Here is a 17,308-nt window from a genome sequence, read left to right as displayed (position 1 = left end):
TAACAGAACCTCAATAAAAAATATATTTTAAAAAAACTTGACAATAATAATAAGTTAATAACCTTACCTAATTTATTGCAATCTAGTTATTAGTTAAATGAATGAATCTTTTCACAAGTTCTACATCCTTCCTTTACATCACCTGCCAAATCAGTCCAGTCAGACTGTCCATACATTACTGTAGTAAAACCAGATTGGCCTAATAATACTAGGCTACACAACCTCACAATAAGGATTATGTACATTAACCACTTAACAAACAAAAAAAAGTTTGATTTGGAAAATAGCCTATCTAGGAGCTTCTGAGTTTGTAGTTCTGCTATTTTTGTAATGTTTTTGAATGTTTCTTCTTTTTCTTTTAGCATAATGACTTACCCAACATTGGAATGCCAGTGTTAAAGGAGTATTTCACCCCCAAAATGATTGATGACTCACACCAAGGAGACTTGAGTTTGACAATATTTGTTTATATTTGTCGCATTCCTAAGAATATATATATATATATATATATATATATATATATATATATATATATATATATATATTATTGAACTCAAGTCTCTATGCGTCAAAAAGTCATTTTGGGGGTGAACTACTCCTTTAAAGGGGTTAAAACATGGCTGCCTGGTTCCCACACAATCCCACAGCCTCAAAGTTCATCTTCTCACTGCAGTTGAGCTCTGGAAATCTCCTGGGAGTATGGAGACTAATGGATGTTTTGAAAATTGAGTTTTAGAGGAGCATCATGCATTATATAAGAACCTTTATGGGCCTTCATTCAGAGGAGAAGGAAATGGCTTGCTGTAAAGCATGATGACAGAATGGAATTGTGCTGCATAAGTTACTTAATAATTAAGTACACCCTGCAAGCACAAACTGTAGCTAATGGGTACATAAACCCAAACACATGTCATGTTGAAATGTAAAACAGCAGATTATGAATTTTAGTGGGAAACGGTAAATTATATCAGAAAAATTCAAAAATCTAAAAGAATTCAGAAACAACTCATCTGAGAGGACACAGCTGAAAGGCATGAGCATCAGTGTTGTTGATTTAATGCTGATAGTGTACAAATTGATCTGTAGCCTGGACCTGTTGTGATGTAATGTGATGTGATGTGAACCCAACATTTGTAAACAAACAAACAATATGTATGTATGTCAAATGAATCTATTATGCCATCAAAGCGGTAGCATCACTTGAAGACAACCCATAGACAGTCAACAGACGTGAAGACAACCCATAGACAGTCAACAGACGTTGATGAGACAATCTAAATATTGTGAGCTAGCTTTGAAAGCCACTTATCTATTTTATCAATACTTGCTCTACCAGGTGCTCAACCACAGGTTTTGGCCAGTCATTGCCTAGAGCAGCAGCAGGTGGGACATAATGGGGCAGTGCTATATAAACAACCACCTGGTATGTACAGTAACTGCACCACCTGGTGTTAGTGCTTTGGTTAACTCTTATGGGTAACAGTGTGGCTTCCTCCCTGCTGTGTATCATCAGAACCTCTGATAAAATCACTTCCCTTTGCTAATTTCTCTCACATGAATCACTCCATACACTTTGTGCAGTCATCCAGTAATGTGACAATATCTGTCTCAACAGCACTGTCCACATGGATGGTTCCATTGATGGGTAATGGCGTTGTGATGTTACATAAGTGTTTCAAAATGTGACAGATGCCAATATGTAAGATTCCCAAATTCTGCAACGTACACACTAATCATGGCATTTGAGTTTTATTTGACATTTCATTCATCAAAAACGATCACAAACAACAGTTATGTAAAAGATTATTGTTGTTGGGATAACGTCTCTTTACAATCTAAATCTCACTAAGGTGTCACATATTACAACAATGTTGTGAGTCAGTCCTTCTGGAGCCTTTGGTAAACAGAGGATTGTTCAAAATTGTGAAAATGTCAAGATAGAGTAAAAAGTGTAAAAGATTTACAGCTTGACCTATTGACATACAATTACAATAATCTGTGGAATAGAATTTCTTTGTGAGAAATATAAAAGAAATAAAGTAAACCTAGTAACTATCTTCAACATTTTGCACAACATTAAAACGTTTATGACGGGGCGTTTCAGTTACTGATCATCCTGATAGGACACTTTCTTTTTCCCTTTAAAACACGATACAAAGACACATCACCCTTTTTTCCCCATTTCACTTACTTCCTTCAAGTAGTTAGCTTAAAAACATCTTTTTCTCCCCATAACGTACATTACTAACACTTTCCAACACACAAAAACAAGCACTTTCCAATTCAATTATCTCTCATACCAATTCCCATTGAAACTTTGGAACAACAGAACAATTGGAAGTATGGAACTGTTACTTGAGGGGTAGGGCAGAGTTCTGGTAAATGTTCTGACCTTTGCAAAGGATTGCAGCCTGTATAGGTATTCTCTTCCTCTCTGTTCGTCTGTTTATCTCCCCCTCTTCCTAGTGGGCAGTAAGGGCCAAACTCTTCAAGTAGCTTGTTGTTTGAGATGCACCCTCTCCGCCATTTGTCTGGTGCTGTAGAATGACACTCCGATACCCACTGTGGCCATCGTCATGGCGATGGGGTTGATGAAGCTGCTCTGTGGCTGCATCTGGACCTCACCTGAGACCTGTCTCTGGAAATGGGGGAAGACATGCATATAATAATAACAATAATAATAAAAATACACATGACAAATATACACTTTATTCCAGTAGCTGAATGCTTATAAGGAGGATTGACTTGAGATGAGTGACAAGGAGGAACCCAGTGTCTTAAAGGAGAATTCCGGTCTAAATGGCTTTCTTACCTTGATTTTTTGTTAATTTGTCTCCAAAAAACTCGTCCTGATGTTATTTTATCAAAATAAGCATTATTGTCCATTTTGGCCGACCCGACCACAGCACAAAACGGGTGCAGCGGATTCTGCAAATCCGCTTATTTCCATCGCTTTAAAATAAAAATGTTCTGTATTTCTCTGCTGTTTATAAACACAGTAATACGGTAACATGCATAAATTCACGTTCGAAATCTCCTCTTGCGAGATGTCATTTTCGACATAAATAAGAGGTTGAAGGGTACATTTAAGTCTGATAACGACATGTTCATCATTTCAGCTATCCAGAAATTATTTAAAAATGTAATAATTTTTCCACTATAATTTCTATTCACAACTATATTTAAGCATCTTGAAGCCACATACTTTCAGTGGTCACTTTATTGGGTGTACACCAAAGTCACATAATGTACATCATACATTCTCTTGTTTAGAGCTGAAGAGTCTGCTTATTACTAACAACTGAGTTACAGCCACATGTGTCACTCTTTGTTGGAACAGTTTTGTTGGAGCAGGTTGTATTAACGATGTGATCACTGAGTGTTTATTTCACATAATTTAATATAGTGTTCAGTAAATCTATACTGTGTTCAATTTAGGGAATAAAGCCATGTCAAAACCTGCCTTGAATTTAGAGGGTTGTTGAGAGTTGGTATTGGATTCGTCACGTAGATCACATGGTTATATAATGTAACCTCCTGACATCAGCCCTTTATGAAATATTAATTTCCATGTGTTCCTGAGCTCTGCTCATTCACAGCATTACTGGAATTTTGCATTACGTTTGGCCTGAAGTTTTCCAAATACTAGTCCATCAATTTCACAAAAGATTTATGAGATTGAGATTGATGTATGCCAGCTTGGGTATTTTATTTTAATAATTATTTGCAGTGAACAAGAACTGCTACATTTATTACAAGCAGACACTAACCTGGAGGAGACGGAAGTAACCAGGTGTCAACCTTCCCAGTCTGATCATCATGTCTGCTGCTGGAGATCCTCACATGAACCCACAGTCCACCTGCACAGGAACCATTTTTCTCATCATTATCAGGATTCAGGACAACTATTCTCAATCTAAAACCAGTGTGAAATATAGCTGTACATGATACATCAGGAGTATCGGCTCAGAAAGTTGAAAGAAATTAAAATATGGAAGCAAGCTCTAAAAGAGTCATCATGCATAGCTTTCACCAGAAGATATGACAAATTCATGTATAAAACTAAGTATACATAGAAAAATTACAAAATAAATAGCATTAAAAACAATCACTTTGAGAAATCTGACTAGACATTTTGGTGTAGGCTATTATTAGGCATGTAGGTAGGCATATATAAAACAAACTGCATTCCAACACCATGTAATCGATTGTCGACTCTGGACTACCTTTAATCTTTCAACGAAAACACAAACTCCATTTACAGAAGTTGACAAGTTGAAAACCATGGGAAAAAGATCCAGAGGAAGCATGCTGGCTTCATCCTTACCTTCACCAAACCCCGCAGCTCACTACGTTCCCAGACAGACACCATGCGTTAGTCCCGAACAAACAGTGAAAGCCTGTTGTACTGAGGAAGATCCGATGTATCCCACTCCCAGGTCTTTTGTACAGTGCATAGAACTCACCCTGGTCCCATCCAATGGGACAGACACCAACGTTCACAGTAAAAGCCCTGGGGCTGTCGAAAGGGATTCGGTCATCCAGTCAGCAAATGGGAAGAGAGGAGAGAGGGGAAGACCTGCTTCTGTGCAGCGCGCTGCACGCATGATGGAATATGTGTGTTAATGTGCTGCAGCAGCTTATGTAATGTTAGTTAAACATTTTTGAAACAGCCATTCAAAAATGTCACCTAGTATGCAATTATCAAGCAGGTTTGTAATAGCTTGCTGTGACTGTCCTATACTGAGGAGAATTAACCAAAAATAATTACTGTGTTGAAATAAATTCAAAGTAACCTTTATTTGTATATTACATAAGGCCTTTCTATTCCTGTGATGTCACACAACAGTATATGGTCCCATGTTGTCTATTGGTAGCTACTGAATGAACCGCTTCATATGGCTCAGTTGTAGAGATTGGCTATTGCACTGCACCATCAAGATTGACAAAATAAATGAGTAATTTGAAGTCTAAAGTTTTTTTATTCCATTTCTGAAACAAATATTTTGTTTTATATCAGCCATCAGCCTACTTATTAGCTCTAACCTGCAGCAGACATACAGGCGAGCCTGGAGTCGTCACAAAGGGTGGTCAGGTCACCACAATGGGGGAGGGTAGACAACAAGATGCTGATTGTGTAAATTCTGACCTCATGTCTGCATCTGTTCACCCTGTCAGTTATCTCACCACACACAGTTTACAATAATTGCTGACAATGGACTTGAAAACACGGGCAAACAGTTTAATAATGGCAAAATATATCTGCATCTTCTGTCTTCTTCAATATAAAATTACAGAAAGTTACCACCATTATGCGAATAACCAAACAATAAAAACAAAAACATTATATCTCTGAATACTAGTGTTATATTGTTCTTATTTTAACAAGAATCTTTTTCATGTAACTCATAACTTGGTGCGATTATTCGTACTAATGCATTTACAGCAAGAAGACTTCAAGACATACCGTAAACTAAAGACACAAAATACAAAGGAGGTGCTTTTACAGTCCACTACATCCCTGATATTGATAGTACCAACTAAGTGATTGGAAGAATGTTTATTGCATTTTTTCAGAGTATCTAATAGCTTAGGGTGTGTGTGTGTGTGTGTGTGTGTGTGTGTGTGTGTGTGTGTGTGTGTGTGTGTGTGTGTGTGTGTGTGTGTGTGTGTGTGTGTGTGTGTGTGTGCACATATTGATTATTTAGTTGACTGAGACGGTGCTGAAGTAGTCAGGGTCCTGGGTTAGAGAGGAGACATTGTCCTGTGCTTGCCCATGGATGGGAACTTTTTCCAGGGTCAACTCAGTGCTGACAAGGGTCCCTCCACTGAGAGGAGCAGTGGTGTTATCTAAGTTCATTACTCGGCCACAAAATGTCTGAAAACACACACACACGTACGTACGCACACACACACACACACACGCGTGCACACAACACACACACACACACACACACACACACACACACACACACACACACACACACACACAAAACGTGGAATGTTTATATGTGGATATCTCAAGTTGTATCTATTCTAAACCTTAGCAGTAAAAATAGTTAGAGGAATGGGAGAAAAGTGATTAAGAGGCAACTAGCCTACACATATTACTTTTGAAAATGCATCTATGATCAATGTTAAATTAAACTGCTGTAATATTTATTGTGTTTAGTCTTTGTTGTTACCTCAGTAGGATGAAACACGGCATCCTTGTGCTTTGGTTTGGGTCTTGTGGATTCAGTGTATGTTTCCCTCTGAGATTTCACTTCCTAGAATGATAATAGGGCAAAAGGCTTGATGATTGTAATTAACTTCCCTAAGCTAAATGACAATAAACATCACACTGAAGCTATACTGTATAAACTGAATCTTTGCAAGCACAGATACAGTATATGATGTGCTCATATTGGTGGATGCGTGTACAAACCTTTAGTATTTCGTAATCTGATGTCTTGGACACATAATGGTCCCAGGACTTAGCCATGAGCTCCTGTTGCTTCCAATGAGACTTTATCTGTGATACAAACACACAGTGGGTTTTGCAAGAGAAATAAGGAACCATGCAGGTCTATGAAAACAAGCCCAAAAGAAACACATGAGTACTTTAACTTACCAGTAAGACATTTCTAAAGTGAATATTTAAGGGCTTTTTAATACCTCTGAAATACCTCTTAAACATTGGCCAAATTGTCAAATATTAGAGTCATAAATTGTGAAAATAGCCGATCTACGGATCTACAGGGAAATGCTCACATTGTGAGCACGTAGATCTGCTATTTTCACAATAGAACCGTGATATATAAAATGTAATGCCTCAACTCTTAGTGCTCATCAGGGTGGGGGGGTCCCCAGTTAAAATGTGATTATTTTGGGGGTCGCGGCCTGAAAAGGCTGCACTAATGAACATCTCTCATGGTCACTCACCTCTGTGTACATGGCGTTCTCCTCACTGATGTCCTCCTTCTCTTGGTGCTGCATGATGCGGAGCTGCTCTGCAGCCACCCTGCGGGCCGTGTCCTCCGTGATCTTAGAGATGGTGTCCAGGGCCTCCTCATCAGGGGTGACCGGTCTCACACCGTCCAGGGTCAATTCCCTGCCGATTTCGTCCCACACCTCTCCAACCTTTCATTTTTACAGCATTAGATTTTGGTTCAGGGCTATTTCACTATAGTACTAGTGCAGCTTTATTATTTCTAGATAAACCTTTAGCCAATGAGGAAGCAGCATTCTTGGTGACAGTCACCTTTATAGAGTAACCCCATTTTGACTTGAATGGGAAAGTGTAAAAATGGCAACCACACTCGCAATTTCCTGGAATTGCATCTTTCGAGTTTATTACTTGCGCCAGCAGAGCGTGCAAGTACTACTTTCTGTGCCGTCTGTTTCCAGGCTGTCTGTTTCCATCTGACAATACAAAGGCCAATGAGGGAGCAGATTGTTATATATAACAAGGCGCAAGTTGGCACGTGTTTTGCACGAAAAACATTCCTTTGGCTAAAAACAGCCCGACAAAACTATGGTTTATTGTTGAAAAGTTGAAGAGTCATCACTTTTCACAGTTTTCTGGGGTCCGTTTAACCGGTATGGGACACCAACTGTAGTGGCTGATAACACCAATTTAGCAGTGACTCAGGAAGGGTTATCATGCCAAAATATAATCTACAGATATAGAGCTTCTCAAAAATGCTAAGTAACCTTTGCCACCTTTCAGATAGCGACATCTCGTATGGCCCATGGACTATACCTACTACAGACAGCACTCATCACCCTACTTGCGTGCTCTGTCTGGTCGCACTTGTCCCTTGTTTCCCTCATGGGAGACCAAACTTGTACTTGGACAATTTTCCAAGAGGGAATCCCAAACTTACACCACTTTGCCATTAGGGAATAGCCATCTGGCCTGGGGATATATGATACAGCTTCAGGCATTACTACTTGTCAACCATTAGGTGTCCTATCCGAAAACATTTCTCAATGGTAGAGTAAGGAGACCACCTCCAACCACAGCAGATGTGCTAGTTATATTGTATTAGTCTACCATACAGATAATTTAATTAAACTCAGAGAGGGTACAAATGGTTCCACTCTCAGTTCTAAATCAGCGCTGAGGACTTGACTGTGCACATTTTACACGTATTACAATGTGACAGGATAATGAGGATATTGACACACATTGGTTGCTCAATCAAACATGTGATATTTTGTATTTTGTAACATTTATTCTAACCACCCATCCCAGAATATGAATCATAAATGCATGCCTGCATCATTGTTCACAGTGTTATAGTAACTACCTTAAAGTCCAGATATCGGTTGACGATACAAAGAGTGACGTAATCCTTTGTTGACAATCCCGGAAGGTCTTGAAAACCTGTGGGTATTTTGAAATAATAAAGCATGCATTGACTTGCAACAATAATTAGCCAATCATATCTAACTATATAAATGCAGCTCACCCATCTGACCACTTAATACGGCAGCCGGTCAGATGGGTGGGCCACGTGCATTTGGGGGGCCACTTGCAATATCCTCACAACCCACCAGTGGGCATTGGCCCACAGATTGAGGATCAGTGAATTAGATGTTACCTAGTTTACAGAAGATGGAGTAGATCTTGGCGCGCTGGTTCTCTGATACATCCATTACTGCTGCACTGGGTCTGGTGCCAGGGTAGGACACATGCTCTTCCTCCTCTTGGAAACAACTTAGGATGGGCTTCTTGGGATCTGACCATCAAATATAGACGGGTAGACCAATGATATTGAACAAACACTTTATATCAAATATAATTTTCCGAATGTCTGTCTGAGTGTCTGTCTGAGTGTCTGTCTGAGTGTTTCTCCTCAGTGGCTGGAGCAATTGATCTGAATCACCATTATGAACACACCTGACTGTGAAGCCCGTTTGTCACTTTCACAAATCATATGCTGTATATTAGCATTTTTATGGTGTATCTATTCTGCATCTAGCATGAGGCATATCTAATTAGGCATCTAGCATGAGGCAACATTTTTAACCCAAATCTTTGCTTCTGGGGGTCCCCGGAAGAAAACAAATGAGATTGAGATTGCACAGTACTCCTACAGATTTTGTCCAAAAATCATGCAGATCGGTACACAGTATCTCTATAGCCATTAAACCAAGCGGGTATTTCTTACATTAGTGCTCCTATACATATTATCATGCAAGTACCAGTTAAAGTTACTTTCCATCCCTCATATACTGTGTGCACAGTGCACAACCTATAACCCACACACTGCACATAATTTCGGAGATCATATCTTCGAACGGGTAAGGGCTAGTAGCAATGATTACTAGCATTCACAATATAGAGCTTTAACCTTTTAACAAAACATTTTCTAGTTTTAACTAAATAATCATCATTTACTCTACCGTTGGTCGTCATATTGGCCATCGTGGCCCTCTGGTTTGCGGGACAGTTAGTCTAACCCAGGGGTATTCAACAGGGGGTCCGGGACCCCTAGGGGGTCCTCAGAGTTACTACAGAGGGTCCTTAAAATCTTTGTGTGATAGAAACCTTTTTCTCCTTTTTTATATTAACCACTTGAACCCTAGCATCCATATTCTGATAACTTTAGACAAAAATAGCAGATCTACAAGCTTGTGAGCTATTTTCGGCAAAGAGGTTTTGTGTAGAGGGGAAAAAAGAGCACACTCAGTACAGAGTGAAAGGTCAAGTTTATTAAGTATTGAAGGTTCAAGTGGTTACATATCTGATATCACAAATTGACATGAATCCAAAATACACTGATGACCGTGCAGTCAAACAATGAAACTATATGGAATCTGGGGGTCCCTGCTTCATCTCTCTCTCAGCTAAGGGGTCCCCGGCCTGAAAACGTTGAAAACCCCTGGTCTGACCTTTAGGCACACGTAATAAAAAAGAATCTAAACCAAACCAAATGTAAACAAACCTGTTGACCATGCATGGACTGACCTGTGATCCGCCCATGTGCGTCTCTGCTGACCCTGAGCTCCGCCTCCTCCTCCCTCCAGAGACGCAACAAGAGGTGTGGTGCTGTCTGGCCCTGGTCGCCCCTCCAGGTCCGGATGTGAGAGAGGGTGTTGGGGTTATCACTGAGCTCTAGAAGAGTTGCCAGCACCACGCCGTGCACGCTCCTGGGGCTCGACTGAAAAGAGAGACATTCCGAGGATTCTAAACTGAAACCTCTGGAACTGCATCAAAGCCCCTGTGAACATTTGTCTGACGTCAATCCTGTTTCTGTGCGCTGTCAGTGTATATTATCAAAGCCTGACCCCAACACAACATTTTAGTCTGTATAGGCTGGTCCAGCAATTCGAAGAAAGATACTCACGTGGAGTAAGTCCAGCAAGAGAAATGCCCCTTCTTTGGCCAAAAAGTAGTCTTCGGTCGTGTAGCAGCCCACAATACAGGACCTGATATGACACAAAGCAGCATCAATCCATAACTACACTACACCACTGGGGAGTCAAATTTGTAGGCTATCAGTATTTGATATCATGGGAAAACCCTTGGAAAAACACATATATATTACACACAAAGTCACGTCATGTGGGTCTATACTGTAGTATCATCATCAGCATCGCTCACTTCACACAGGTGTGATTTTTTGTGTCATCCTGAGGGTCCTTGTTGATTGTTAATATATTATACTTTAATTCAGGGGTCTTCAACAGGGGGTCCGGGACACCTAGGAGGTCCTCAGAGTCACTACAGGGGGTCCTCCAAATCTTTGTGTGATAGAAACTTCTTTCTTTCCTACTTTAATACTTTAACCACTTGAACCCTTGCGTCCATATTCTGAGAACTTTAGCCAAAAATATTTTCGGCAAAGAGTTTTGGTGTAGAGGGGAAAAAGAGCGAAAGGTCAAGTTTTTTAAGTATTGGCGGTCCAAGTGGTTAAATATCTGAAAACACAAATTCACATGATTCCAAAATACACTGATGATTGTGCTGTCAAAAGATGAAACTATATGGAATCTAATAACAGGTTGTGGGGGTCCCTGCATCATCTCTCTCACTAACTAAGGGGTTCTTGGCCTGAAAACGTTGAAGACCCCTGAAATTCATTAATTGATTTATGGAAGTAATAGATGAACTGACCAGACACAGTCCACTGTGGAGAGGATGAGCCTGTTGTGTCCCAAACCACTGCAGAACTTCTCAGGGTTCATCTTCAGGAAATGCACTGCCATCTCAACTCCTTCAGTGCCAAACAGCTCCTAAAGCACAACAAAATAAGTTTCTCTTTTTAAGGTTAGAACAAAGCGTCTCCAATGACACAAAGATTAGGATTGGGTTTCTAATCAAGCTTTTAAATGTGTGTTGATTTCCACCTTTGCAGCTGGGCGATAAGTATCAGAGTAAAAATAATAATATGTATTTTCCCAGTTCATGTCCGGAGCGCTACCTTTCTGTGCAGGTCATTCTCACACAATGCTGAAAGGATTAGTTGAATATCGACTTTGATCTCCAAAGTCACATTGTCCTCATCAGGGCTGCTTTCCATTTGCATCAGAATACCTACAAAAATGAAAATACAATTAATTAACAACAACAAACTAATGTCAATCAAGATTACATTTATAATATAGTTTAATCACAGAGGATCTCCCACTCATTACCTAGAAGCTGGCTGATGGTCCCTTGATCACAGAGGTCCTGGTTGACAGTATCATTTCCCAAGGAAGTCATGGACCTCAACACCCTGATACAGTAGCACATCTGAACCTTCTTACTACCCTTCTCCCCAGTACTGTGGAAACCAGGACTCTGGCCAAAGGATGCATCTACATCAAACAGAACAGAGATGATGAACTGGAAAGATCTTGGTAGCCTTTGGCCACTCATCAGAGCCAGTGACTTATTTGTGTCTCACATAAACTTCAGAGTGAATTTAAACAACAAGGGAGAGTTATTTAGAATTCATAAACTAAAACTCTTGAATTAAGAAGGTTATCATCATAAAATGGTCATTAAGTGTAAATTGAAGGCCATCAAACCTGCATCAAAAACCTCAAAGGCACATGTTAACTAGTAAGACACCCTAAGGGCGAGAAGCGACCTCGACCTAAAGGGCGAGAAGCGACGTCGCGCTGAAACAACAGACTGACACAATATGTCCATATATGGGCATTGGACATCAGGGATCTCCATATATGGGCATAAAAGGGACACGGATATAATTAATTTGCAAGTGTGACTCGCGTCGTGGCAACCACACTGGTTACCATGAGACTGACACTACAGTATATGTCCATATATGGGCATTCCCAGATATATCGATGACATGAGGGATCTCTATATATGGGCAAATGAATTCTGTCTAGTACAGGTCAGCTATATCCATATCTGGAGTCCATGAGGTCGGATGTAGATGTATTGGCCAGCTGGCTCCATATATGGAGATCTAGGCGATGAGCTGGTCGAGTCATCATTGTGAAGTCAGGTCAGCTATATCGGTATATATAGGTATTGGCCAGCTCCATATATGGCTATGGAGTGTGACACACGCACGCACTCAGAGGATCTGCAGGCTATGGAGTGTGACACACGCACAGGATCTGCTGGTTTTCATACTAAATGCGACCTACGGTCGCAAATAATTGCTGGATGCATAGGCTTATGTAGGGATCCACCCTGAGGGATCAAACCGCCAAACTTTCGGGTAAAGCACAGTGTGCACACAGATGGGTCACCCTACCAAGATATACTCTTTTCTCCTTCATCCCCACCTTGTTCAGTGCACCACTCTAGAAGGAGCAGGAGGCAGTTGTTGCCCTTCAGGTTGATGTAGTCCTCCAGCATGGGAGGCGCTACCGTGGCTAGGGTGGCCAGGCCCTGGAGCAGCAGCTCCTCCTGCTGTGTGGAGGACCAGTGGCGCACGGCCGAATGGCCCTCTGAGGACGACATGGGAGGCTTCACCAGAGTTAGCAGAGCCAGCATTACACGACCTTCTTTAAAGAGCTGAGAAACACAGAGAGGGAAGCCAGAGATACACAAGATGGGAGTGACAAAAAAATGTATGTTCTGATTGAATATCAACACCACAAACATGACACACTGTAGAACACTGTTTCTCAAACGTTCAAATGTGATGGTCTCCCCTTAACTCAGATTTACAGACTTGTACAAGTCAATTTAGACCCCCCTAAAAGAACCCACAGAGTCCCTAAAATCCACTTTGAGAACCACTGGTGTAGAATACAAACTGAAGCAAACACCGACAGCACTGTATGTGTATCATGTCTGTTTTTTAATCCAGATACACTGAAATGTAAGGTAAATTGTAGACGGTGACATTTCTGTTTTGTTTCTATAAAGTCAGAAAACTGGAAATGATGCCAGATGTCCTAAACCCTAAACAGAAAATACATTGTTCCTACTTTTGGCTTTTACTTTTTCCTATTAGCCATTTTGGTCCACAACTGACCCATTGATTCAAACAATAGCACGTCATTGTTACAGTCTGAAAGCTCCAACTGACCTGCAGAGCAGACAAGTCCTTTGACAAGATGACCACCAGGTTTAACAGTAATTTCTTCATCTCAAAGTCTTCATTGTTGTAGGTCAACTTCAGGTTGCGGACCAAAGGGTTGTGACTTTTGACTGAAGAGACAAGATAAGTGAAGATAAGTTTATTCATTAGCCCACTGAAAGCGGTATACATTCTAAATAAATGTAATTACAATCACTGAAAATAATAAGAAAAAGGAAGCCTCACTCTCTGGATATGTGACAAAAAGCATGAGCTGCTTGGCAAACAAACTCTCCTGAAAGAGAAACACGTCAAACATACAACAAGATATAAGTGCAAAACAACTACAACAGTTCTCTGATCAGGTTATGTGATTGTCAATGCAATCATTATTAATGTGCTTTACTTACAATGAGTGGGCATTTGGGATTTTCAGCTACAAGTGTTGTGATCACGAGCAGGTCGTTTCTGAGTTGGAGGTCATGATGTCGTGAGCCATTCAGCAACAGGTGAAAAAATGCTTCTTTTAAAGTCCTGTGACATAAACAAAATGAACAAAATGGTAGAAAATGTTACAGACGACTTCACACATTCCCTTCATATAGTAAAACACATTACCCAAAATGAGACACATACACAATGCAGTCAATGTTGCTTAGTTGAGAAGTGACCTCTTCCTTGCAGTCTCTTTCTAGCAAGTTCCACAGGATTTCTGTGGAGCGAAACAGGATTTGTCCGGACGGGTCTGGCTCATTCATATGGAGACAGATTGTCTCTGCTCCCCGTGCGTTCAGTATTAACGCACAGTTCACATCTAGAGTGGAAAAATAAAACATGATTAAAGAGGTGTGATTAAAGCAGCCCATTGACCCAATGACATTGACAAAAGGACACTTAAAGTCACTGTTTTGATTGTTGCTTCAGATTGTTCTTAAGTAATAAGATGCTTATGCACTTGAGAGCTGACTACTTAATCTAATGAAGGAGGGAAATCTCTGTTGTTGGATTGACATGAGTGACAGACTCCAACTGGCCTTTAACTCCCCAACCTCTTGTGGAAGAATAAAAGCAGTTGTTCACCTGAGGAGCTGGAGAGGATCTGAAGTGTTTGCAGGACCTGAAGTTTCACCTCAGGCTGGTCCTCTAGTACAGCCATGGAGAGGACCATGGTCTCAGCCAAGCCACTCTGCTCCAACAGCTGGAGCTTGTAGCCAGCATTTGTGGGTTGGAGCCCTAAAGAAGGATAGCTAATAATCCCATCAATCCTATATGTGTGAGATAATACAGTAATTTTGTAATACACAAAGTAAGGAATCACTAAAGAAAGAAAGAAAGAAAGAAAGAAAGAAAGAAAGAAAGACAGAAAGAAAGAAAGAAAGAAAGAAAGAAAGGCAACAATGACCACAACACCACAAGAGCAAAGAGAGGGTCTCACTCATTGACAGTCTAGAGATTGGGTTAGATGTGACAGACTTGACAGATGTGACCACTGGCATTGAGGGCCAACCCATACCATCCAACAGTTGTTTGGAAGCCACTGAAGTATAGAACGATTTGACAGAGTCACAAATCTGGTGTCTCACTTCAGCATTTGAAATTCTCATCAAACACCCTGCAAAGTGAGAATAGAAATGTGTTGGTCTTGATTGAGCCTTAACAAGTCATTTTAAATAACTGCTCTAAAGAAACTCCTATCAGCTATATACCCATGTAGGAGAGGAATTCTTTGACATCACATGCATAAGTCAACTCATCTGATGTCTTCTCCTTTAGGAAAGGAAGCCTATAGGATTCAAGTAGAGGAGCAGCGTGAATATGATGCTTAGAGCGTGAACTATATTGATTCAGATTTGAATTTGTGGGTATGCAATGCATGACTCATTGAGATGCTTACCTGCAAATCTTTAGTGAATCACACAACACTGAGACATATTCAGGTTGGTCTTTCACTCTCTCAGCACAAATATTCAGAATCTTGGTCATGCAAACCAGCTCTCTCAAAAGCTTGACATAGTTGATTCAAGAAACTGTAACACTGAGTGAAAAGCTTGCAAAGCACATTGAAAGCCTGAGTTATAATTTGTTGTGCACAATGTCAAACACTATCTACAAGATGCAAATTGGAAGCAAGATGCCTAGTGAGCTTGCTCAGCTTGTAGATTGGCTATTTTTGGTGCACAACACCGGTGCACAACTAAGTGTAAATCACCCATAAGCCTACAGAGACATGATCATGACAGAGACAGGGCAATGAGTCACCATCACACAGTTATTTTCAGGGCGAGGAAAATGCTGACACAAAAAGCAATGCAATTGGAAATTGGGGCCTTGGGAATTATGTCCCTATGGACAACCCGACAGCAAATCTATTAAGGGCAAATTAACCCCTAAATGGATTTTGTAGAATTTATTTTAAAAACTGCAGAAGAGTAAAAACATGGCAGGCTTGTAAGCCACACTGCTGCAGCTAATGAGTGTGATAGATTTAGGTGTCCCCAGATCCATAGGTGTGCGAATTTGCAAGCCTAGACAGTGGTCAACAGTATTGTCACTGCGTGCACACCTAAATCTATCCAACACACTCATAATTAACTTTATTAGATGCAGTGCACTGCAGCATCTTACATCACGGTACTACAAGGTCAGCCATTCAGCCTGCCATGTTTTTACTCTGCTTTTAACTATAAATCAGTAAAGGGTTTCATCCCCCTTTAACGTACTATGTCTGAGGAAAATGTGATAACCCAATTTGATATTATGTTGAAAAGAAACTACCGTATATATGCTCAGAATTAGCACAGTTCAAGAATGCCGCTAGTAAGGATACAAATCCATTTTGGCATCTCTTCAACAGTTTCCTCAGTAGAAAAAGGTGCCTCTCCTTCAGGGTAACCTTTAACAAATAAACAATGAATTAATCAATCAATGAATTATTAATGCTTTATTTCAGATATGTCAGAGAGACAGGAAACCAAGAGCAGAAAAAGAGAAAAGACATGCATCTCAACAAATGTATTATTTTTTACAGAATAAGAAAATAAAAACAAAAAATAAAAGAAAAATAAATAAATTCTGTCTTCACTTACTGTCAAGGGATCCTCCAGGAGATTAATCACCTTATTGAGATCAAGGCTTTTAGTTGTGACCTGCAGAAAAGTAAGAAGAATTAATGGATGGAGTGAATGAATCTTCTTCATCACTTGGCAGCTATTGCAAACAATGAGCAGAGAAACTCATAAAATAAAAAGATAGCTTACACATTTCAAACAAGAAAGCAATAATATTAAGAAAGTGTAGGCTCTACCCCATACTGCTCCTTGTTTATTCCTCTTCGTCTGATGATCACCTGGATTTCAGGTTTTCTTCTTTGCGCAACTTTGCTTGAATCCATTTGCAGCTGACAAGTAACTTTTAGTTATGATGACAGTCTTAGGGGTAAAGCATAGCGAAAACATTTGGAGCCTTTTTAAAACAAAGTGCGATTTCTGTGTCTATAGCTGCCTTAAGTTTGCGTAAAATTATACGTATGATGTCATATACATCTTTATAGAGTATGTCGTCTTTCAGCTGTGCCTTTTCCAAGAGTTCTGTCTCCTTTTATGTGTTGAACAGAAGAGCGTCAGCGTATATCCGTTGCTAGGGTTACCGCTGTACGCAGGGGTGTGGACCTATTATAACTCTATGGTGTGGACGCACCAAATTCTGGGCCCTGGGTAGGCTACAAGGATTCACTCACATTTTGTGTTTGCCTTTAAACTATTGAAAAATAGCAGATAAAAATAAATAAAAAAATCGGCCACGGATAAAATAAATATCTGTGGCAGATA

At 40.2% G+C, this 17,308-nt stretch overlaps 1 protein-coding gene across 1 annotated transcript; it reads right to left on the bottom strand.

Annotated features, from left to right (window-relative positions):
• Positions 1-2,488: 2,488 nt before the first annotated feature.
• cfap69 (cilia and flagella associated protein 69) lies at positions 2,489-16,872 on the bottom strand (the record flags this gene model as incomplete). The annotated part of the gene is made up of 23 exons (XM_080735435.1): positions 2,489-2,638; positions 6,186-6,269; positions 6,428-6,514; positions 6,925-7,122; positions 8,295-8,371; positions 8,589-8,726; positions 9,959-10,151; positions 10,338-10,419; positions 11,108-11,226; positions 11,415-11,527; positions 11,629-11,793; positions 12,739-12,970; positions 13,491-13,612; positions 13,728-13,776; positions 13,892-14,015; positions 14,118-14,295; positions 14,562-14,714; positions 14,995-15,093; positions 15,188-15,264; positions 15,376-15,485; positions 16,309-16,374; positions 16,568-16,627; positions 16,786-16,872. 23 exons carry the CDS (start codon positions 16,870-16,872, stop codon positions 2,489-2,491), a joined length of 2,763 nt encoding a protein of 920 aa, XP_080591561.1.
• Between the last annotated feature and the right edge of the window lie 436 nt (positions 16,873-17,308).

The sequence above is a fragment of the Nannobrachium achirus genome (assembly GCF_963921795.1).
Source record: "Nannobrachium achirus genome assembly, chromosome: 10".
In the NCBI taxonomy this organism is placed as follows: domain Eukaryota; kingdom Metazoa; phylum Chordata; class Actinopteri; order Myctophiformes; family Myctophidae; genus Nannobrachium; species Nannobrachium achirus.
The sequence above is the reverse complement of the archived record's forward strand: the minus strand, read 5'-3'. Positions and strand labels throughout refer to the sequence as shown.